This window comes from Ctenopharyngodon idella, chromosome 10, assembly GCF_019924925.1.
Source record: "Ctenopharyngodon idella isolate HZGC_01 chromosome 10, HZGC01, whole genome shotgun sequence".
Classification (NCBI taxonomy): Eukaryota; Metazoa; Chordata; class Actinopteri; order Cypriniformes; family Xenocyprididae; genus Ctenopharyngodon; species Ctenopharyngodon idella.
The window spans coordinates 5,206,231-5,229,275 of NC_067229.1; the positions used below are offsets into that span (position 1 = coordinate 5,206,231).

General features: G+C 37.7%; 2 protein-coding genes across 9 annotated transcripts in view; both read right to left on the reverse strand.

Annotated features, from left to right (window-relative positions):
* Positions 1–983: 983 nt before the first annotated feature.
* smarcd1 (SWI/SNF related, matrix associated, actin dependent regulator of chromatin, subfamily d, member 1) lies at positions 984–11,170 on the reverse strand. The gene is made up of 13 exons (XM_051907294.1): positions 10,912–11,170; positions 7,834–8,006; positions 7,681–7,723; positions 7,012–7,134; positions 6,735–6,857; positions 6,523–6,639; positions 6,304–6,405; positions 5,966–6,127; positions 4,445–4,542; positions 4,223–4,358; positions 2,962–3,084; positions 2,421–2,522; positions 984–2,290 (listed from the first exon to the last, which is right to left on the reverse strand). Exons 1-13 carry the CDS (start codon positions 11,086–11,088, stop codon positions 2,237–2,239), a joined length of 1,533 nt encoding a protein of 510 aa, XP_051763254.1. The 5' UTR covers positions 11,089–11,170; the 3' UTR covers positions 984–2,236.
* Positions 11,171–19,386: 8,216 nt separating this feature from the next.
* The window catches only part of asic1b (acid-sensing (proton-gated) ion channel 1b), a 199,592-nt gene continuing 195,933 nt past the window's right edge, over positions 19,387–23,045 (reverse strand). For all 8 annotated transcript variants that reach the window (XM_051907282.1, XM_051907281.1, XM_051907283.1 and 5 more), the window contains one exon: positions 19,387–22,230. In XM_051907282.1, coding sequence (XP_051763242.1) covers positions 22,135–22,230 — 96 coding nt within the window. In that variant the 3' untranslated portion in view covers positions 19,387–22,134. The remainder of the gene's footprint in view (positions 22,231–23,045) is intronic.

Sequence of the window (23,045 nt, forward strand, 5' to 3'; positions counted from 1 at the left end):
ATAGCTAAATTTGACTAACGTCAACAAATGAAATTTACATTTAATCAATTTAGTAATGGATTACTTTAGTTGAATAGCACATAAGTTTTTTTCTGTATTTAAGGGGAGACACTACAGGCAAAAACACTGTTTTTTCAGGCACCTATCAATTTTGAGATTTTGCACTTTTTGGCTTTTCATAAAGTGCTTTTTCAGACTGGTGGAAAGAAAACATCCAAAATACATTTTTAAGTGTGTATCTTATAGCACTTTATCTATTTGCGTCTATAGATTTCAATTACAGTAAATATCTTTAAAGGCCGTTTTCTCAAAATGAGTTTTTTCTCCTGCTCTGAGTCAGAAATCTCCACTTCAGCAGAACTTACATACACCAAACTTTACAGTTTTATTCCTATCTATATTTTGAAGGCTTTTACAGAGGGATTTGTTGATATATCATTCCTATCCTGTGTTATAGGTCCTTTTACTCAAAAAAAAACATGGCGAAAATAGATTTTTTAAGGCTATTGTCAGTATTCTCTAATTTACTAAAGCACAAAATAAGATATCCAGAATCCCCTCTGTAAAAGCCCTTTCATCTAATATGTCAACAAATAGAACCAAGAATTTTAAACCTGGACCTTTCCAATTTCGTTTTTGGAAATGTGTGCAAATGAGCATATGTTTAAGTATATAAGGCCTCATTTGCATATTAAAACATAAATTTACACAAAACTTGTAATACATTTTTTTCTTACGTTTATGCCAGTAATAAACTGGAGAAGTTTCACAGTGATATCTTCTAATTTAAAAAAAATCCCTATTCACCTGTAGTGTCTCGCCTTAAAAAGTCTTTACAAGTTTGGCTAAGTGGATACTAAAAAAAACAAAACTCAAAAGAATTTAATCTGAAAATGGCATTAAATGATAATATTAGCGTTTGTATATTGCATCACATCGCAACCAGTTCTATTCACCACCTCACGAAATACACTTGACACTGGTTTGAGCATCAATACAAGATAATCTTTATTATAACACATGGGCTAGTAGAGAAATACAACATTTGGTCCATTAAAGAAAATAATGAAAAACAAGATTGTAAAGATATAAAATCAACGCAATTGCATGACTTTAGGAAAACAACAAAATGCAGTTAAAACTTAAACTACCAAGAATGTTAAAGTCTTTAGCACTTGACTTCTAAACGCTTTGAATTACTCGAGTGGAAGAACCAATGGCCTATCTGCAGCGCATCTATAAAATATTAAAACACTTGATAGTTTTCCCAGACATCTCTTGTAGATAGCCATGGCCAGTTAGTACTTGCATTGGCAGGTTTTTCATGTTGTTCTTTGAGACTGACAAGTCGACTATGATAAAAATTAATCAAATGAACCATTGAACCATAAAGGCAATTCTCCAAATATATTAATACATATCACAGAGAGGTTGGAGTGGAAGTACTTTACAGTCCAGGATGAAGCTTGTGACCAAAAGATCTATAATCAAACAGGTCAATCAGCAGTACATCTAATCTTGTGGATCTAAAACGACTATTGAACAGATGAGTTCTGAAAAAGTCTTATTTACTGAGCATTGCAGAAAACGTTAACCAGTGAGCTCTCACCTTTAATGCCAACAGACTTGGTCAAAGGAACTTCCTCCGAATAGGCTAATTCATCTTCACAGAGCTGAGGTACTAAACTACATCATTATCCATCATCTATGCTTAACTAGACTAGATCTTCATAAAGTTCATATTATGAGAACATTAAAATAATCAAAGACAATATCGATAATTTTGAAAATAAACAACGACCCCTCCAAAAAATAACTGTTGTTGATATGCTAACAAGGACAGTGGCAAATGGGCTCAAACATTAGCATGTCTAAGAGCATTCATAAGACTTCTGCTTGGAATTTAGTAGTTGATAATAATAAAATATCCAACAAAGTCTGTCAGTTTCGTTGGAAAACTACATTTTCCAATCACTTTGAAAATGTCCAGTTGCATGGGAAGCTTCAATCAGGTAAAAACAAGGGTGACAGCAGAACTTCAAGGGGTGTTAGTTTGGTGGAGTCAACAAAAATAAGATAATTTCTGTATAAGGGGTCATTCCTGGGCAGCTACAGCAGGACAGCACAAGATAAACTGTAATATAACTGTAGTGATCAGCATCTGCAGTACAGTGCAGCAGGAAATTCGCTGCCCAGAAGCCCCTACGGTCCTGTGTCGTAACGGCTGCAAGCTTGCTTATGTGTTTCGAATGCCAAGAGCCTGTTCCAGCTCCTGTCTCCTTTGCTGAACCTGAGAGAATGAGAATGTGTGAGAAATGTCAATAAAAAGGAGCGACTTCCCATGTAACCTTTAAGATTTTAAACAATATTTCAAATATTTCAGTGGCTAAATAAGATAACTGCAAAGTATAAAGCATCACCTTTGAATAGAAATAACGGCACACGGCCTCTTGAGCCCAAGGCTGGTAGTAGAACTCGGCTCTCCTCTCCTCCTCGGGGTTTCCTACCACATCCGTCATAGTCTGCAAGGACACCGAATTCAGACATCAGCAGAATATGACAACGGTTACTGATTAATGGCTTTTGTCTGGAGCAACACACTTTCAGAGACTTGTCGCAATATTCAATCCCAAGGAAATACATGCAACTGCTTTCTAATAGATGGTACATTTTTTGACAGATAAATTACAGATAAATTCAGCATCCCATACAATTGCCTCTACAACAACCTCCCAACCCCCAAAGTCATTACAAGTCCAGTCAGCCCACTAACCAACACTCAGCTGAGCAAACACACAGATGGAGAAAGACTACAGCTCCGGGCGAAGGTTAAACAGCCTCTTCCGACTAGCAAATTTATTGCAAGCATTGTATTATCATGCTATCAGGACCAAAAGGTTTTAGATGCTACTACTTCTTAAAGTTAATGTGTGCACAGGTTCTTGCAGTATTTGGCCTCACCTTCAAGTCTCTGCACTGCGACTGGAGCCAGTCGTTGATGAAACCCTGCGGGTCTCGAGCGAAGCTCAACATGAACTCCCTTTGAGTCTTCAGCTGGTTTATAGTTTCAATGGTCTCATGGATCTGAGGGAACAAGCAAACATGTGAGGGATCATGTTTAACATTTTAATTACACAACAATTAGTTCTGCTGCTTCACTACTTTGGATTGTAATAAAATATGAACTTCGTTAGTGAACTGCAGTATAAGAGCCATCACACAATCTTGCCAAACATCATTGAGGTTTTATTGTAGTCTTAGCTTTCATCAACACAAACTGTCACAAAATACAAAGTTCAAACACTGACTGTGAGCGACGGAGATTTAGACTGTTGCAAACTGACTAGTGAGCCAACTGGGTCAAAGGGGAATAACCCAAAAAAAAAAGAAAAAAAAAGAAAAAAAAGAAAAAAAAAGAAAAAAAAAGGTCAAATGTATGTGTGTGAAAGTTCACAGCACTATTTACTCAAATCTGATTAGAAATCTATAATGCTTAAGCCTATAAACACTAGTTGTTGCCAATATGGGTTTTTCCAATGCCTGATTCTAATATATAATGCAAATTCTTGATAGCAAAAACACATTTGGGGAAATTTATTTTTTAAACAAAATGTATCTGTATGAAAACAGATAATCAACATTAAACAAACAATCTTCGCTATAAATTATTATTATTATTATTTTTAACGAATACTGTGTGACTGAATAAACTTTTAAAGAGGAAATGAAAGGAAGTGAACTTTCACTCACAGCTGATTTATTTTACTGATTAAACAAATTCACAATCTCTCATGCAAAAAAAACAATGATTACATCAAGCATGTAGTAACCGTGGCAACATTGTAACCATGGTGAGTCCGGTTGCAATCCCTAAAGTGGTTACTAGACTACTTAAGACTCTCAGCAAACTGGGAGGAATAAAAATTAAACATGACCAGAGCTGATGGAAAGCAGGACCCTTTTTCCTGGACCACTCCCTGTCTTTTATCCACAACAAAACCAATCGAAAACATGCAGACCTGCGTGTTGCCAAGAGTCACTTTGATATGCAGCAGACAAGCACAGGATGTGCCACAAAGCAACAGCGCAGATCTTCAGAGTGAACGAGAACAGAAGCGTTCTCCCCTGTGGTGATGTGCCGCGCACTTTGAGGAATGTTTATCCAGCCAGAACAAAAAGACACAACTTTGGAGGCTCTCGGCCACATGCAAAACTTTCCTACCTTGTTGTCGAGGCCTGCGATCTCCTGCTGACTGGCAGTGGACAGCAGGAAAGAATTCATCTGGGTCTTCAGGGTGTCATCCACCTCCACATCTATATCGTAGCACGCCGTCTTCTTCTGGTCGTTGGGATCCACACTGAGGCACAAACGGATGTTCAGACATTACATCTCAGATGAGGAAGAAATAATTGTTTTGAATAGCATAACATTGCCAGCAGTTACCTTATGACGTGGTTGATGATGATTGGCTCGGGGGGCATCAGTAGCGCATGCAGCCGCTGAGGGATCTCAGAGAACTTCATCCTCTGGGTTTCAAAGATCTAAAGATGAGGAAAACCAGAAATAATTGGATTTCAAAGATCTAGAACAAGGAGAACCAACAATTACTGGGTTTCAAAGACCCTGTTTACACCTGGTATTAAAATGCGTTTTAGTTGATCGGATCACAAGTAGATGAGGGAGACACATTCCCGTTTATACCTGGTGTTTTAATGTAAATGCATATGGGTTTTTTTTTTTTTTTTTTTTTTATCTTTCGATCATAATGGATGAAATAAGCTCACGACATTTACATATGACCAGAGACAACGGAAATCAGCAGCTTTCATTTCTGCTCTGACAGCCGTAAGACCGGCCAAACGCTGTGAGTGTGTGTTAGAAATCAGGAACGGTGAGAGAACATTGTGCTTGGTACATTTTTCATCTTCAGACCAAACTTGGGTCTTCAGCCGACAAAGTTTAAAATCCCGTCTAGCTAGCATGCGTCCCATAATGTTTACGCATTAGGTTAGTAGGTGGATAGTAAGCGGTTTTAGTGGCTGTTCAAACACATTCAACTACATGAGCGTTTCCACTACAAAAGCAATCCGGTCGAATGCGTTTTCAACTACCTCTGGAAGTGGCTGAAAGTGGACAAGCTCAAAACTTTTAGACTCTTTTAGACTGTAATTAGTGTCGTCTACTTGTGATCCAGTCAACAAAAACGCATTTTAATACCAGGTGTAAACAGGACCACAGATCTAGAATGAGAACCAATAACTATTAAAAGTATTTAGATTTTAAATATTTAAAATGAGAAAAAAAAAACGGTCAACTATTGGGTTTCAAAAGATCTACGACAAGGAGAACCAACAATTATTGGGTTCAAAGATCTGGATGAGAATAAGAATAACTGTCAGATCTTCTTTAAGAAACTGTTCAAAAGGTATCAGGATCAGAAATTCATCTTTCTCCAGAGTCATGACTATTCAGTTCTACAGAAAACAAGACAAAAAGAACACACTTAAATAACTGAGAAATGTGACAATAAAAGGCCATCCTCTGGGTTTAAAAGAACTAGAAGAACTAACAATTATTCCTTAAAATGGATGTGAAGCTCTTTATCCAAACAAATGCATATTGAACAGAAATAAGGTCTACTGCAAACAACTAGTTTTTGTACAACTTCCTAAAGTCATACAAAAATTACATGCATTTTCAACTAATTATTTGGTGTTGTCTATTAAAATGGGGTGCTATTTTTTTGCGCAGCAGTCTACCAATGTGATAGTCCATTTCAAATGTATTACTAGCCTTTAAATGTCACATAAAACTGCTTTCCATTGGCTCAGATGGTCAATTTTCCTGTCTAATTGGGCATTTCCAGTATAAGACTACATTCAGCAATTCACAAGGTTACAGTCATCTAATAACCTATGGTTACAGGGTTAAAAGCATCAAAAGACAAACTCCATAGTCTGTTACCTGCTGGAGGTATTTGTCACAGTTGATGAACTCTCGTTCATGAGGGTCCTGGAGTTTGTGGGTCTTCACATACTGCCACAGAGCCTGAATGATCACGGGTCGAGTCTGAGTGTGGATCCCCAGCAACCGGGCCAACCTGGGGTCCAACTTAAACTGAGGGGGCTAGAAAGAGATTGATGTGTCACATTTACTCAAAATAGTACTGAATGAAATTCAAAGACAATATAATCCAGCAGAGACATTTATCAATGTGAGGTGGCACCACCTGCTGGTGCTTTCTCAGGATCAACAGGGGTTATGTTTGGAATAGCATACTTGCATACTACATGCATCATCACCTGGTAGTCCAGCATGAGCAGTACAGTACAGCGGACCCCAACATCTCCGGGCCTCTTCACCTGAAATCCGTCAGTCTCCTGAGTCGTGGCTGTTCGGTGCCACTGAAATCAAGACAAAGAAACTAAAATAAATGACAACAAAAAGGATCTAGTAGACAGTACATCAGTGAACTAAGTTTAAAGTAATACAATTGAGAAATGCACTTCTCTGCATCTCACCTCCACCAAATGATTGTCCGGTCCATATAAGTCTTTATCCAACTCAATCACTAAAGACTTGAAAAAAGAAGAAAATTTCCTCTTCTGCTTGGTGGCTTCATATTTGGACACAGCAGTCTGAGGAGGAGGAAAAAAAAACATTAAAAGCTTTCAGAAATAATCTAGTATTTCTACAAAGTCAATAAAGAGTTTGACTTGAAAGCCTCACTTACGTCTTCAAGAAGTCGTCCCTCCACACGCAGCTCCCAAGATGCAACGGTACCCTCGCCGTCCTCTGCATCGGGTTTGGCAGGATTAAAGGTGTTGGAGATAAATATCCGTAGTTTTCTTTTTTGCTGAACAGAGAAAACAGATATTGAGTGACACCTTTCAATAAAATGTAGTTAAAGCACATAAATGAAGGAAGCTCAGCCACAATTTTGTTCTTCTAAAAGGAACCACGTGACCAAAATATATCCAGAACAATGTTGGTAAATAATCTGCATGTACCTTGATGGGTCTTTTGAGAGCTTCCTGAATATCGAGTCGTTTGCGCATAATGGTCTGGTCAAGTTTCCTCTCAAATGCCAGCAGGTCCATGTACGCCTGAGACTCAGGAACAAGTTCTCTGATCTAAAATAAGAAAAATAAGATGATCTAAATAGCTTTTTAAACCATATCTGTCGAGCTGTTTTCATCACAATCAGCCACATCTTTAGTTGTTCAGTCTTTGAGCTCAATTTCTCATTATAAACTGATACAAACACAAGGTTTTTTTTATTTGCATCGGTAGAAAAAGTATACAGGGAAAAAAAGCATGCCAAATCACACAAAATTCTGAGTTTTGCAAACAACCTGGTGTTTATTGAGGCTGTCTACTTGTACTGCACAAATTATGCCACTAGTTTTACATCTTGAATGGGTTAAAGCAGGGGTGTCCTGGTCCTGGAGGGCCACTGTCCTGCAAAGTTTAGCTCCAAACCTAATTAAACACACCTGAACCAGCTAATCAAGGTCTTACAAGTCATACTAGAAACTTCCAGTCAGGTGTGTTGAGGTGAGCTGGAGCTAAACTCTTCAGGGCAGTGGCCCTCCAGGACCAGGATTGGACACCCCTGGTTTAAAGACTATTTAGACTTATTTGATGAGTTAAAAATAACAGATTTCATGGACACTTACTCTTTGAGGTAGGATTTTATCAGCCATTTTCTTCTTCTTGGCACTAAAATGAAAAACAGCACTATTAAAAAGAGCCATGAGTTCAATTAAGCACTTGATGATTCAAATGATTTCAGTTACTTACTAACAAAATCAAGTGTAAACTGGACTTACTGTTGGTTGCGATTCTGTTGCTGGACCTGCTGGATCTGATTTGGCGCCGGTCGCTTGCGGGACGGGTCCATGACTGGCATGCCAGGGCGGGACACCGGACTGGCCCCGTAACCTGGGGGCCCCATAGAGGGTCCCTGAGGGGTCATACGACTGGCTGGAGGCATTCCTGGTCTCTGCAAAGGTAGGAATGAAGGACGGTTATCTGAATGGATGGAGACCACGAGATCTGCAGATTCAATGTGATTTCACTTCTTTTGCAGATTTATACTTCTTTTGGTATTTATAAAGCAATATGATAAACTGTGCAGCCGTAAATGTATTTGTCACATATTATATAATAATAATAAAAGATAAATAAAGTTGCTGAAATTAAACATGTATTTTATAAAATTCTTAATAAATGAGTGGATTTTGGAAAAAAAAGGGAAAACCACTGTAACTACTAAACCATTTAATAGTTTTTTTTCTCTCTTTTTTTTTGTATTATTTTGATACAGTTAGTAACAGCAGCATTTCTCTGGCTGACGGACGGTTCACCTCTTGTTGTAAATGTCAAGGGCCAAATATTGGAGTCCATTCATGCTCGAAAAGGGCATTAAAAGTGCACAAGCTGTCGAGTCCATTCTAAGATAATTTATCATGTGCTGAATAAAACGCTCATATCATTCCTCTGCATTGTGTTTATATTCCTTAAAGAGAATCAATAACCTTGAATCTCAACTCAAACAATTAGAGACTGCAAATTGCATTGTGGAAAAATGCGAAAACTATGCTTTTCTCCAAAATAAGAGTAAATGTGTTCAAGGTTTTACTGAAGGAAGTATGCAAACAAGAAAAACAGCAAAACAAAACCTAATACATCCTTGAATGCAAAATGCAGCCAGCACAAATTCTCCACATATTTTTTCCTAATTGTAAAACTTGTGACTGTTTATAATTCTTGACCAACATGTGATGGAGAGCCAGTGCTGCTCAAAACTTCTTTAGATCATGCATATTGTAATTGTTCATGCTGGGTTTTACTGTATTATTTCCTGTTGTTGGAGGAGTGGGCTTAACCTCTAAGGAAGTGCACACCCTGTGAGGAGGGGAATGCTCATTTGAACTAATTTTGGAAATATATCAGTTGTGCAAATGACAATATTTGTTTTTTCTCTTGTGTGTACGTTGTATTTATTGTTTTTAAACTCTTAGTCTTAACTACTATTTAGGGAACTTGCTGAAATATATAGCAAGTCAAGGGTTCGTTTTACAGAAAATTGTATGTTCCAATTAACTAAAGGCGGGAAAATGTTGTGTTTAAGGTGTTTACAAGTGAGGCAGGAGAACAGAGAGTGGTTTGGAGCTTAATACAAAGGTTGTTATTGCTGCTTGAGGATGACAATCTTCGGTCTCCAGCAGTTTTTGTAAAAACAGTTTGACTGTATTTGTAACCTTTGTTTTTATTTTTGCTCTTATCCACTGTTTTATGGACATTTATGCACTTCCTTGCCTTTAAAGTATTAAACTTCTTTTGGAATGACCTTCACACAACACCAGTGATGGGCAGTAACTAGTTACAGAAATAATATTACTCTTTGCTGTAACTAGTAGTGTAACTAATTACTAATAAGATTTCAGTAATAACATTACCACCAATAAAACAGTTACTTAGTAAATTTCGATGCCTCAACCCCTACTGATTTGAAATCCAAAAATCCAATAATTCCTAGATTTATTTTCACCACTCAAACAGGCACATGAAGTCACCAGTGCAGCAGGCAAGCTTGAAATATGGAAAAGCTTACATTCAGCAGATGAAAATATTGCCATTAAATTCATTTTGTCAGGAGAAAAGATGATTTGAACATTGTTGTTTAAGTTGTGGCATTACATGGCTTTCCCACCCACATCTTTCTGATCCCAATATAAATTAAAGATTTTCTCACAAACTTATGATTCTTTTGATAAAATACTTCATGAAATATAATCAGATGTGGATAACAGAGAAATTATAGCTACAATTGGCTTCAAGCTACACAATTAATGAAATTAATACAACACTTCTACTCAAAAGCCAGCATTAATCCACACTGAGTGTTTGTAATAACGTCTGACTGCGATCCAATGTGGATTTTGGTCAAACGATGAGGCAGAAATATGTTGTTAGTAACATTTTAGAAGAATTTTATGGGGAAGATACACAATTACAACTTCTGTGGGGCGTGAGGGAAAAGTAACATAACTAGTAGTGCAGCTAATTACTGTTGCCAGAAAGTAATAAGTAATAATATTACCTTTGCAATAAGTAACTAATAACGAGTAATAAATTAAAATTTTTTTGAGTAACAAGCCCAACACAATAGCATTTTAGTGACCCTAAAAGTAGCTTTTTGAATGGATAAGTCACAATATAGCACACAAACATTGTTTAATAAAATAAGTGTCACTAATCATCTGACTCTTTATTCAGATGGTCATTAAAGCTTAAGATGCTCTTAGGAACATTTCAAATCATGCTGAGAACATAATTCCCAAAGTCATGTTCATTTTTCAATTCAACTTTTCACTTAAATTGCTTGCTGGTAGTATAATGGAATAAATATATATATTTGACTGAGAAAAAAAAACCCCGCAAAAACCATTTCCACTGGTGGTCTCAGGCACACTGCAAGCATAATATATTAACATAAACATAAACACACTGACCATTATTGCAGCCGAACCCACCAGGATGATGCTCTTGTAGGCCCCACCAACATACAAACCCCAGTATTTAAGCGGGAGACTCCCCTTACATCATCAAAACTAACTGCCGATTCATTTTCTTTTGTTAATTTTAATTGAAACTCACAAAAATAATCTGGCTTAATGATCAGAAGCATATGAAGTTTAATGCTTTGCAGTGACCTACTCAAAGCAACACCACTGCACGCGCGCATAATAATACAATGTATTCTGATTTGAACACTTTTAATTAATTTCAAAACATTCAGAATGTTTGGTGCATTGAATAAACCCACGAGTCCTGCATGCAGACATTTAAACAAAACCCCTGCGACTAGGTTCGGCTGCTTCTTTGTTCTCCTCGCGCCTTACCGGGTATCCAGGCATCGGTGATCGATACATATGGTTCTGCGGGCCGCCGGGTCCCATCCTTCCCGAGGGCGTACCGGGACCCATACCGGGCCCTGCACCGGCTACTGGCGGCCCGGGTCCCAATGGAGCTCCTCCGCCTCCGGGTGTCGCAGGCTGAAAACCACTACGCGCCGCCATCTTCTCCGCGAGCCGCAAACGGAGCACCACCGGTGTGATGTGAACGAGTATCGCGAGAGCTGAAGAGCAGCAACGACAAGTAATCTCGCGAGATGTGAAGTAATCCCGCTTTCGCAGTGACGACATTTGATGAATATATATATATATATATATATATATATATATATATATATATATATATATATATATATATAGTTCTAGTATCTGATGATCTATATTTCTATTAAAGAAGATGAAAATATAAATGTAATTCATTCATATTATGATTGTATTTATTAATAATAAACATTTTGTATTTTGTGGATATACGTTAGCGGTAATCAGTAAGGCTTTAATGTTGACTCTTGTGGTTTTGTAAAAGAAAAAGGCTACAAAAAAATTTGACTCATGGTTTGAAATTAAAAACGTACAACAAAAAAAAGATTTATACAAAAGTGAGCATTTATTTACGCGTGGCCCAAATGGATGTGAATAAATTCACACTACATCCACAAGAGGGAGACAAACACCCATAAACAGTCATTAGGCTTTCATTAGATGGACTAACAAAATAAATACAGCATTAACACTAAACAGTAACGACATTTTTATGGTGTTTCGTCACGTTTGACAGCCTTTTGGAATTAGATTGTTATAAATAAAAACACAACATGAAAATAGAACAGTTAAAAGAGAAAGGGTCAAAGGTCATCATCTATGGCCTTTACATGAATGAAACATCACATGGCTTTTAAAGATCGGTCCCAGAATCAAATCAGATCCAGGCAGAAGTCAAACATCTCTCTCTATGTCCTTCATTTTGACATTTGGGCTGACGTCCTAATGCACAGATTTATACACACACAGAGTGGCTCACATAAGCACTCACTGCGGTTGATTAAGAGGGCCGAGCAGCTTCCTGTCGACTGAGCCAGAGTCCATAAGTCACACATCATTGGTCACAAACACTCTGATGATATCATTAAACTCTTTCCCATTAGCGCACTCTAAAATCAATCCTTTAATTTGCTGTGCAAATATATGTGTATGAGGTGTGATGTATTCCTGGTCAAACGTTTCCATGGAGACTATACAAAAAAAATTACCTTTGCAGGCCTAAAAAACACATTTGTAAAAATCACTAATACACTGACACTTGTAAAAGTACAGCTCTCGAAAAACAGTAGCATGCATGTTTGTCATCATTATAAATGTGAACATTTTCTTTCGCAGCCACTTGAAAGGTTTTATTAATTGCATTGTGCTGACAGGAATGGACTCGAGCTAATCTTGTGCTATTAGTTGCAGCACAGCCGTATGAAACAGGAATAGAATATCTGCTTCATCTAATTAGGAAATAACGAGCAGGCTTTACATTTCAGCTGCCTTCATTCTCTCCCCTCTCATTTACATTTCATTTTCCCTTCTATTTTGATAAAATATGTTTTATGTAAGCAATAAGGTACTCGAGGCTAGTGCTGTATCGTAAATAAGTCACGGCTGAAGGGTGTTGTTGGGCATGACATGGTTACCACAAAATACAAATATTAAAGCCAAAAATATGTATCAATGCAACTGTAGTAAACTTTCACTAAAAGCCTTCCTTCCGCCAGAAAAAATAGTCCCTGACTGTGAACAGCAACAGAAGTTACATTATTACGCCCTTAGATGGCGGCAAAGACTGTCTTTATGAGTGTGTCAGTCAGTAGCGAAGACTTTTACATTGAAAAGCCTGAATTGTTGTGAACACGGAACAAGACGCAACTGACAAATGCTTTGACTAACGCTGTCAGTCACGGGAAAACCCCTTAACTGTTAAAAGGACAAGATAATACATCAGACATTTAAACAGATTTTTCATTATGAACATAGGACTGACCTGAAGGAAAATGCTAAATCTGAATGCGGGTAAACTCTCTCACTCGATCTCTTTCTCACAATACTCTTCTACATAATACAGTAAGCTTCAATGAACAAAATCAATTGAGAACAAACAGTTTACGTTGCTAAGAGTGGTTGCTAAGAGTGTTGTGTGGTGATACACAGAACTTTTGGGTGAATAAAACACAGCTATTGACCGATCAGATTCAAGGACAGGAACTAACCGTTTTATAATGTCATTGAGACTTCATATTCTGAGTGAACAAGAGATCAGAAAATATTGTCAGGTTTTCTTTGGATACTGAGAGTGTTTGTACTATATAACAGGTGGCCTGCTTGACACCCACACTTCTGATCAACAAACACAAATATGAACATCAAATATATCTTCACATATGGCTGTTTAACAGCCCCTTTTCCTGTCAAGATTCACCAAAATCAAGGTAAATATTTTCGGTTAAAGCTCTGCTTCAGTTTCAAGAAAGGACCGGGTCAAAGCTATCAACACTTCAGTCAAGGAGTAAAGCCATATTTTTCCTGCTCTACTCATAACAGACCACAGGTCAATAGATTTATTATAACCAGCTCAAAAATTGTCAATGATTGAAAAAATGTTGCTAACAGTGACTTAAAGTGAATGAAGGTCAAAGGTCAGTTCTCTGAGACATTTTAACATGTTGATAAGTCTTAAACAGATTCTGTGGCCATGTTATTGCCCAGGCATATCATGCCATATATCACAATAACAAAATATGAGATTCTAACAGCTGATATAATCTGGTTATTATTTTATGTATATTGAAAATGACCATAAATCACATAACGCACCTTAATAAAACTACAGTGACAGACCCACAAACCCCCCTTTTTTTCTAGGTAATGATTCTGCAAATCCTACATTATGAGACAAGCAGACTCAACTCTCATGTGTGACATGAGAACAAATCCTTATTTTTTATTTTAATATATTCACACACACACACACACACACACACAATTACAAATATAAAAATGACATATTTAACCAACGGCATGCATCATTTTCCCCATTTGCGCCCTTTCATTGGTTTGTGCTTAAAGTAGCTGATTCAGAATTGGCTATTTAATTAATTATCACGTCTTTAACATATCATTACTGAAGTAAAAATATTCCTCATGTAATGTTCGTACGATTTATGATTATTATTGTGAGTTACATTGAGTTTTTCAATGTTCATAAATGCTCTGCGACTAAATATCCAATCTGATCATAAACTGCCAGTAGATGCCAATGTGATTAACATTCGGGAGAACATTTCCAAAAAAACAAATAATTCATAAATGGGTAACATTTCTGTCCCCTGGACATTGTATGTATAAATATGCATGGAAATGAACTCTAAAATACTTTTTATTATTAATCAAAGTGTCCTGAACATTAATCTAACTGCAAATTTAAAATATACAATTTTAAAACTCTATTTAAAAAAAAAAAAAAAAAAAAAAAACATCATTTGTTACATGTCCCTGCTATATAAACCGTAACTTTATCATGAAATATAATCATTAAAATCTTTCAGAAATTTATTTATTTATTTATTTTTTGCATTGTGACTCCATATACCATCTATGCTTAAAACATTTTTCATAAGAAATCCATAATATGTAACATAAAATACACATTTTAGTCGTGTCCCCAGGTTTTCACTCAGTCCTGTTGCCCTCACACACACCAAAAGTAAGTCCTCTCATTTTAATCTCTGTATATTTGATGAAATTGTAACTATGACTGAGAAGGTCAATCAATGTACTGTCCTGTTACCTAAATTGTTTCTTAGATGTTATTTTATTTTAAAAATATGTGTGTCCTCATGCTATTAGCGTACGCCATGTGGCCATATGTCATGTATTTGATCATTTCCTGTTACGTTCAGTCCTGTTGCTCATATGACAAATAACAGGAGTGAGTTGAGTCCTCCGGTTTGTTGATTTAATAGTGTGAATATTAGTTGATATATTACTATTCAACTGTTTTATGAGATTTACAGCTGAATTACTTAAATTATAGACATTCAGGATTAATGTCTATAATTTATAATGTCTATAATTTTGTTGATTAATTTTACAATGTACCACCACAAAATGACTTAAAATTTTTGCCTTTTTTTATGCAGAAACACCCACCCATGGCATACTGCAAGGGAAGGAGTGAAACACCCACAACCCTCTGTATTTCCCCCTTTTGACTCTCCTTCCCTTTCTCTCCCTATCTTTCTCTTCTCCTTTTCTCCTCTTTCCACCTCATTCACTGTGAAGTACTACAAGCACACAATCCTTCAACAACATAATAAAGTAACCTGAGATTGACCAATACACATTTTGAATAGTTAAATATGTGTAGTATTAGAATCAGTGTTGAAAACATATACAAAATAAAGTTTAAGTTACAACAAGCAAATGTCACCCATTTGATGGCTATGTCACTCATGCCATCACTGTTTATCCTCAGAATCACTGTATTGCTGTTATCTTAAGCAGTTAATGCTGGTCAGTATCGCTGGCCTGCATTTTTTTTTACACTTATTGAATATGGAAGAGAGCTATAGATTATATAAAAAAGATTATTGCCTTTTTTTTTTTTTTTTTTTTAGGAGAAATCCACATTGGCCAACCTTTGAGGTATGATTCACTCAACTGTGAGTAAATTACCTTCGCTATAACCTTTACATCAACACATGTGCCAAAGAAGAATGATGCAGGGCTCAGGTACGTGTAGTAAGACAGACATACAAACAAAAAGTTTTTTTTTCTTTTTTTACTGTTGCTTGTCCGTATTTTTGTCCCTGTTAGCTAAATCTGATATGTTTTGCTAATTTTGCTGCCTGTGAACAAAACTAAAGTTTTTTTAGTTTTACCATCTTGTAGTCAGTCATATTATTTCACAGCATCCTTCTCCACAAAACTATTACTGATGAATCTGACATGCAATCGGTGATAGATGTTTCACACAGACAGATGCTGGACCTTCTAAATATAATGAATATATGCAAAACTGGCATGAAAGCAAATTAAGGTCTCTCCAGTCGAGCCGGTTAAAAAGCTCCAGTCTCTGCAGTTATTATTAATCCTCTCAAAGAGCGCGATGACACTCTTATCAGTGACGAACGGCTGCAGCTTCTAATTGTGCCACGAGATCTGACAGGATAAATTGGCACAAGGGCAGAAACTCCTGACAGTTGCATTATGGGAAATGAATAGTAACTCATTTTCAATGAGCGAGTACCAGTGTGATGAACTCAAAGAGACTTGTAGGGTACTTCCATTTTCAGTTTCAAATGATCTGAAAAATTAAGTGACACAGCTAATGTGATAATACTTTATAGGAACGTAGCACCTATCAGGTGACAAGGACATTAGTGTCAGTCTACTCAATTATTTAGATATATCTATAGCAAACTATAAACCATGTGTGATGTTTAACCTCCATTTTGTGTACCATGGTATTATTGTGTTTTTATGGACATGGTGCCATGGTACTACACAGAACATTTTAACATGGGGTGCTGTGGTATTCTTAGACCTCCTTAGTTGTACAAGGGGTAAAGGCTGATTTATACTTCTGTGTCGGACCTACGCCGGAGCCTCTGTGCTGTAGGCTATGCGTCGGTTTTCATTTATACTTCTGTGTCGTTGTCCGCGTCGATGTGCAACATGCAGACCACTAATAGGCAGCTGCTGTCATGTTGAGTATCAAGGCAAAAGCTGAAGAAGAAGCGTCTTGTCTTGTACGTTGTTAGAGAAGCTTCAGCAATGATGGCAGCAAATAGGCAACAACTTTTGTTACAGTTTGACAGCGTGAGTCCCCTGAAACAGAGCGTTTTTTCATTCCTATGGAAGTTGAAAACGCTCGCTCTTCTCCGTGCCAGTTTTTTGACCTGAGGGAGGGGTTCTAGCAGACCAATCACAGCGCTTGCGGTCCGCGCAGAATTGACGTGTTGTTACATTTTTGGAGAGGTGCACTTCAGGCTACGCTGTAGGCTAAGGCGTACACTCGAGAGAAGTATAAATTAGTCTTTATGGGCATTTTTAGAAAATTAACCATGGATGATGTACACTTTAGGGCTTTTCACACTGCGCTTAACCCTGGGTTATCGTCATTCTCAACACTGCTTTTAACCCCAGGTAAAGAAGCGTCTCACACTTGTAATTTAGATGTGGGGTTAGCACCACTTTTTAAGGCTTATTTATATTTCTGCCTCAAGCGTACGTCAGGTTCTTCAAAAATGTAACAACGCGTCAATGGTCTGCTAGAACCCCTCCCTCAGGTCAAACAATTGGCGCGGAGCAAGCGGAGAAGACCAAGTGTTTTCAACTTCCATATGAATGAAAAAACACTGTTTCAGGGGACACACGCCGTCAAACTGCAACAAAAGTTGTTGCCTATTGGCGGCAATCATTGCTAAAGCTTCTCTGACAACGTACATGACAAGCTGCCTCTTCTTTGGCCTTTGCCTTGATACGCAATATGACCGCGGACACTGCCTACTAGCGGTCTGCACATGCACGTCGACGCAGACAACGACACAGAAATATAAATGAAAACCGATGCATAGCCTATAGCGCAGAGGCTCTGCCGTAGGTCCGACGTAGAAGTATAAATCAGCCTTTAGCCAGGGTTATGAAACCCAAATTTGTACGGTGTGAAACAATGCGGGGTTAGGGGCCAATCACACAGAACGTGTTTTTCTATTGCAATGCACTACTTTTCCATTGTTTTTCAATGTAAACGTGGTAGATGGACATGCATGACCATTACGCTCGCGTCTTTTGCAGTGCCTCGACACATGAGCGCCGCGTTTTTAAGACATCGTGTCAAGTTAAAAGAATTTCAACTTTTACACGCAGCGCCGCTCATCAATGTCAGTTCTGAAACAGTGGACCAATCAGAAGAACTTGGAGGAGGGGAAAGCGTTGCGAGCTTCTGTTTACAGTTAGCAACTGTTTTATTTATATATATATATATATATATATATATATATAAAAATAAATATTTCATGTGCGTTCATGACTGAGTATAATGAGCAGTGTGAAATGTGAATAAAGATAACCCAGGATTCCATTTACCTGGGGTTTGGAATGACCCAGGGTTAACTATTTAAAGTGTGAAAAGCCCTTTTATCGCTTTTCACACTGCGCTTAACCCCAGGTTATCGTCGTTCTAAACACTGCTTTACCCCGGGTAAAGGAACGTTTCACACTTGTAATTTAGATGCGGGGTTAGCACCGCTTTTTACCCAGGGTTATGAAACCCTGCTCCAGAGCAGGGTTAGCACCACTTTTGTCCTGGGTTATTATATTATTAACTATTTCAAGTGTGAAAAGCCCTTTTGAAATAGTACACCATTTAGGTAACTTTTGAACATAGGATAGTTTGTGAATTTGATGTAGCCTTAGAAGGATATTGGTTTCAAACCCTAAACAAATTGTGCATTCACAAGAGTAGCAGCTGTGGTGAATCAAGAATAAATGCATCTTTCCAAATGTATATATTTGATGCATTTCTAGGACAAGAAGGAACGTCTCAAAGGCACTAGTGTTGCACTACAAGATCCTCATTAGAATGCGCTGACTGTTGGGGCTGAAGTCCTTGGCAGTGTTCCCTGCATCTGCCAGAGAAGCTCCCACATCAGCGCAGAGACGACAGCAGGAAATGACATTCATCAGTCATTTGTGATGTTCTCCACTTCCTTTAAACAAACAGAGCATATGCTAGACCACCACGAGGGCCGATCGAAAGCCTGCGGGTGACTTTGGACAATGCAGTCCAGTTAAATGCGAACTGTTATTTATATTTAATCATGGTTCTGATGCCAGTAGGCTACTTTAATACACATCTTCCGGAGAAGAGTCGGGTCGGATGTCCTCTGATGATCTTGATGGATGTCGCATGCCTGGATTTTTCCCTTATTCCTCTTAGGTTTGATCTTTCAGCTCATGCACTCATGTCCTGTATCCTGATACCGTCTGATGCCCATGAACACTGCCTTCATCTTTCATCTCTCTGTTTCTACTTTCCATAATGTAGGTTCAAAATTAATTCTACCTGCTGTTTGAATTCATGAATAGTTTTGAGGTAAGTGAACATTAAGGCTGGGAATTGGGAACCACTTGAAATTCAAAACCATTTTTATTCCATTTTTTTTAAGAATACGGCAGCTGAATAATTTCCATGATGTCCAGTTCTCTTAAGGTCTGCGTTCTTCCGCTGATGCAAGCGAAACATTGAACTAAAATACTGTAAAAGTGCTTCTCCACTTTTGAATCTGAAGCATTATGGTTAAAGCGAGGTTGCAGTTTAGTATAATTCAGTAACATAGATGAATCCAGAAGAATTATGACTCTAATCTCCCACTTCTGAAGTTAAGCATGAACAAAGCTGAACGAAATTACAGTGAGACATTTGTAAAATTATGAATATTTATTATACCTTCATAGATAAATAGAACAGCCTATTATCTGCCGACTGCACTATCAGGCAATATGTATGTTTGTAGTAAAAAACGAAAACAAAGGAAAGTTTAACAGAGTAATAATGAATCTGCTGATTATCATGATAACACTGATAAGAATATTTTATCATTCTTTAACATCACCTTTACATATCGGTGGTCTTATTTGTGCTTTGATATGAAGTTTGCGACATTAACAAATACGTCTCGCAAGTACAGAATTCAACTGAACAATAATAAGTTGTTAAATGCAGTTAAATTTTCATTAACAATCAAAATAAAGACAGAAGAATAACAGTCTCACTTGAACAAACACACATGCACACATACGCACGCACAGTTAGAATAGTTAGCGTTCATGACTGGAATCTCGTACGAGCGATCGGTCTGGTCCACCCAACAATACAAACTCTTTGGTTTGTTACATTCCTGATCCTGGAAAGTTTTTCGTCCAGAAACAGACCAGCTACATCGCACAAATGATGAAAGATTCGTCACGCACATTCATGTTCAGTCACACCTTCATGCACACATAATCATGTATTCATACACCAGCCCTAAAAGTATTTGGGCACTTAAAGGATTAGTTCACTTCAGAATTAAAATTTACTCACCCCCATGTCATCCAAGATGTTTACATCTTTCTTTATTCAGTTGAAAAGAAATTAAGGTTTTTGAGGAAAACATTCCAGGATTTTTCTCCATATAATGGACTTTAGTGGGGTTCAATGGGTTGAAGATCCAAATGTCAGTTTCAGTGAAAAAAATAAAAATGTATATACTTTTTAACCACATATGCTCATCTTGCACTAGCTCTGCGATGTGCCACGCATTATGTAATCATGTCGGAAAGGTCACGTGACGTAGACAGAAGTAGTGCGGTTGAAAAAAATCCATCTCATTTTCTCCTCCAACTTCAAAATCGTCCGACATTGTTGTTTTTTTTGTAAAGGGCGTGTGACTTAGTCTTTGCACGTTCGCTTTGTAAACACTTGCTCAGTACTTTCACCTACGTTACGCATGACCTTTCCAGCGTGATTACGTAATGCGTGGCGCATCGCAGAGCTAGTGCAAGACGATCATTTGTGGTTAAAGTTTTATATTTTATGTATTTATATATATATATTTTTAGAAAATGACCAATTGTTTCACTAGATAAAGACCCTTATTCCTCGTCTGGGATCGTGTAGAGCCCTTTGAAGCTGCACTGAAACTGACATTTGGACCTGAACCCTGATGAACCCTGTTGAAGTCCACTATATGGTGAAAAATCCTGGAATGTTTTCCTCAAAAAACTTCATTTCTTTTCGACTGAAGAAAGAAAGACATGAGCATGTTGGATGACATGGGGGTGAGTAAATTATCAGGGAATTTTAATTCTGAAGTGAACTAATCCTTTAAGTCACACTTACAAATGTCTGAATATCATTTAATTGGCCAAAAAATATCAAAGAAAGTGTAAAAACATTTGACAAATAGTTTGTTTCTTAAACAAGAGGTAAGAGAGGAAAGTGTTAAAAGACAGAGGAAAAAGAAAACAGTGTTAAAATGAAGAACTTCAGGAGAATTCACTAAAAAACACCTGCTGATTCAAAGACAAGTAAAGAGAAAACAAACTGCAGCATTTGAGATGCACAACTGCTTTCTAATGCAACCATTTCCCCACATTTGTAAGAGTAACTTGAGTGTCAAAATATTTTTTGGGGCCACTGTATCCTTTTGAGGACCATTCACATCTATTGTTTGTCAAATATGCTAATTATACTAGACTAATCCTAAACGTAAAATAAAACTTTTTGGCATTTTTAGATATGAATTTATACATTTTTTTAGTTTCTTTTTGAACTGTTGTATCATTGTAGAGATGTTCTTACAAGGTGCTTTTGTCATCTAGCTATTCTTCTGGGGTCACAGAGAAATTTCATCCCCACAAGAACAGCAAAACCTGCACACGCACGCATATACACACAAAAACAAACTTTACACCATCTTCCAACACCTGTATATAATTGAGGCAAACTTGGCAATAGTAATAATGAAATCTAAATAAAAATAAAAACATGCACAGGACAACCAGCATGCATTTACAAGATGAGACCTGTAACACAATGTCATATGGAACCCGAACTCTCCACTGTCCCTAAACCCACCATGACGCATGTAATGGTCACCTTGTTCGGGAAGTTACATTCTCGTGAGATACACTGAGACTGAATCGATCCAGCAGATGGGACTAATGAGGCTACATACAGTGAATAAGAGCTATATTTATCTACTGATCTACGTAAGCCACTGGTCTGAAGACAGTTTAGAGCCGGCACTATGTACACAAAAGGCATCAGGGTCCAGCTGCGAGAAGCTATTCGATGTCCGAGTCACATTATGTGTAATTTGGCGTGGGGAAATCGCTCCACATTTACGAGGCTTCAAGGAGTTTTGTTTTTGAGGCAGTATTTCCTTTAAATGTTCAAAAAACATTAAAAGTTTTGCACATTTCCATGTAGTGTGTTAGTGAAAATACACTTTGTTGATTGGTACCATTCCTCCGTTGTCAGGTTATATATCTCAGGACATGGTGGTTTTCCCATGTGCAGCAGATCCAGAAGGTTTCTCTGTAATGTCCGGTTGTGAATGGAGTCCGTACTGATGTGATCGGCTTTGGTTGTTCTCTGTCAGACAGGCTGCTCTCGCTTTAAGCTCAGCAGGTGAAGTCTTCGAAGTTGCCCTGGCCAGGATGGTGAGGTAGCATGTTGGCTGGGTAGGTTGACGGGGTACGAAGATTGTCACAGGGAGCCTGAGAGGAAACAGATAATCAGAATCTGCACTGTATAAACTAAATACTGCCTACTATTTTTTGAGAATAGTACATGAAACATTAAACAGTATGCAGCAGTAGCTATTAGGAGTGAGACGAGATCTTGTGCCGCAAGATCTCGCGATATTAAAATGTAGTGAGAGTTCTCGTCGAGTGAACAGCAGTCTTTGCATGAGGGTGAAATTAGCATAGAATATGCTATGTTAACATTACATTACGGCGCCCACCACCTCCACCTCAGCACTGCCACTCCCAATACACAGAGTACGTGTGATCACAAATTCGAAAGCGAAAGTAAAACGCGAGCTAATTAGGCTACATACAATAGCCTCTCTCCCAGTATCAAACCTTAGGCTGGGCTGTGTAGTTGTAACCACCTCTTAGCTCTGGTCTCTGTTTCAGTCTATGTTTGCAATTTGAATATTGAGTACTGTGATTTTGGTTGCACTTAATAAGACTAAGAAAAACTTATTTATTTTTGTTATTTTTATGGTTTTTATTTCTATGTTCAATTAGGAGGTCACACACAGCCTCAATCAGAAGTTCTGGAAGCTCATAACTCATGTACATTAAGGTCTGAAGAGAAATCATACAAGAGAGAAGCCAGTCAGTTGAGTTTGTGGCAAAACCTTTTAGGGTAGGGACACACCAAACCGACACCAAAGCACTAGCACTGATAAAAGCCGACTGATTTCTTAAAAATACTGTGCAAAGATCTTGTCTCGTCTCGTTCTCTTGAACTCAATCTCGCATCTCGTCTCGTGAGCTAAGTGTCCCGTCACACCCTTAGTAAA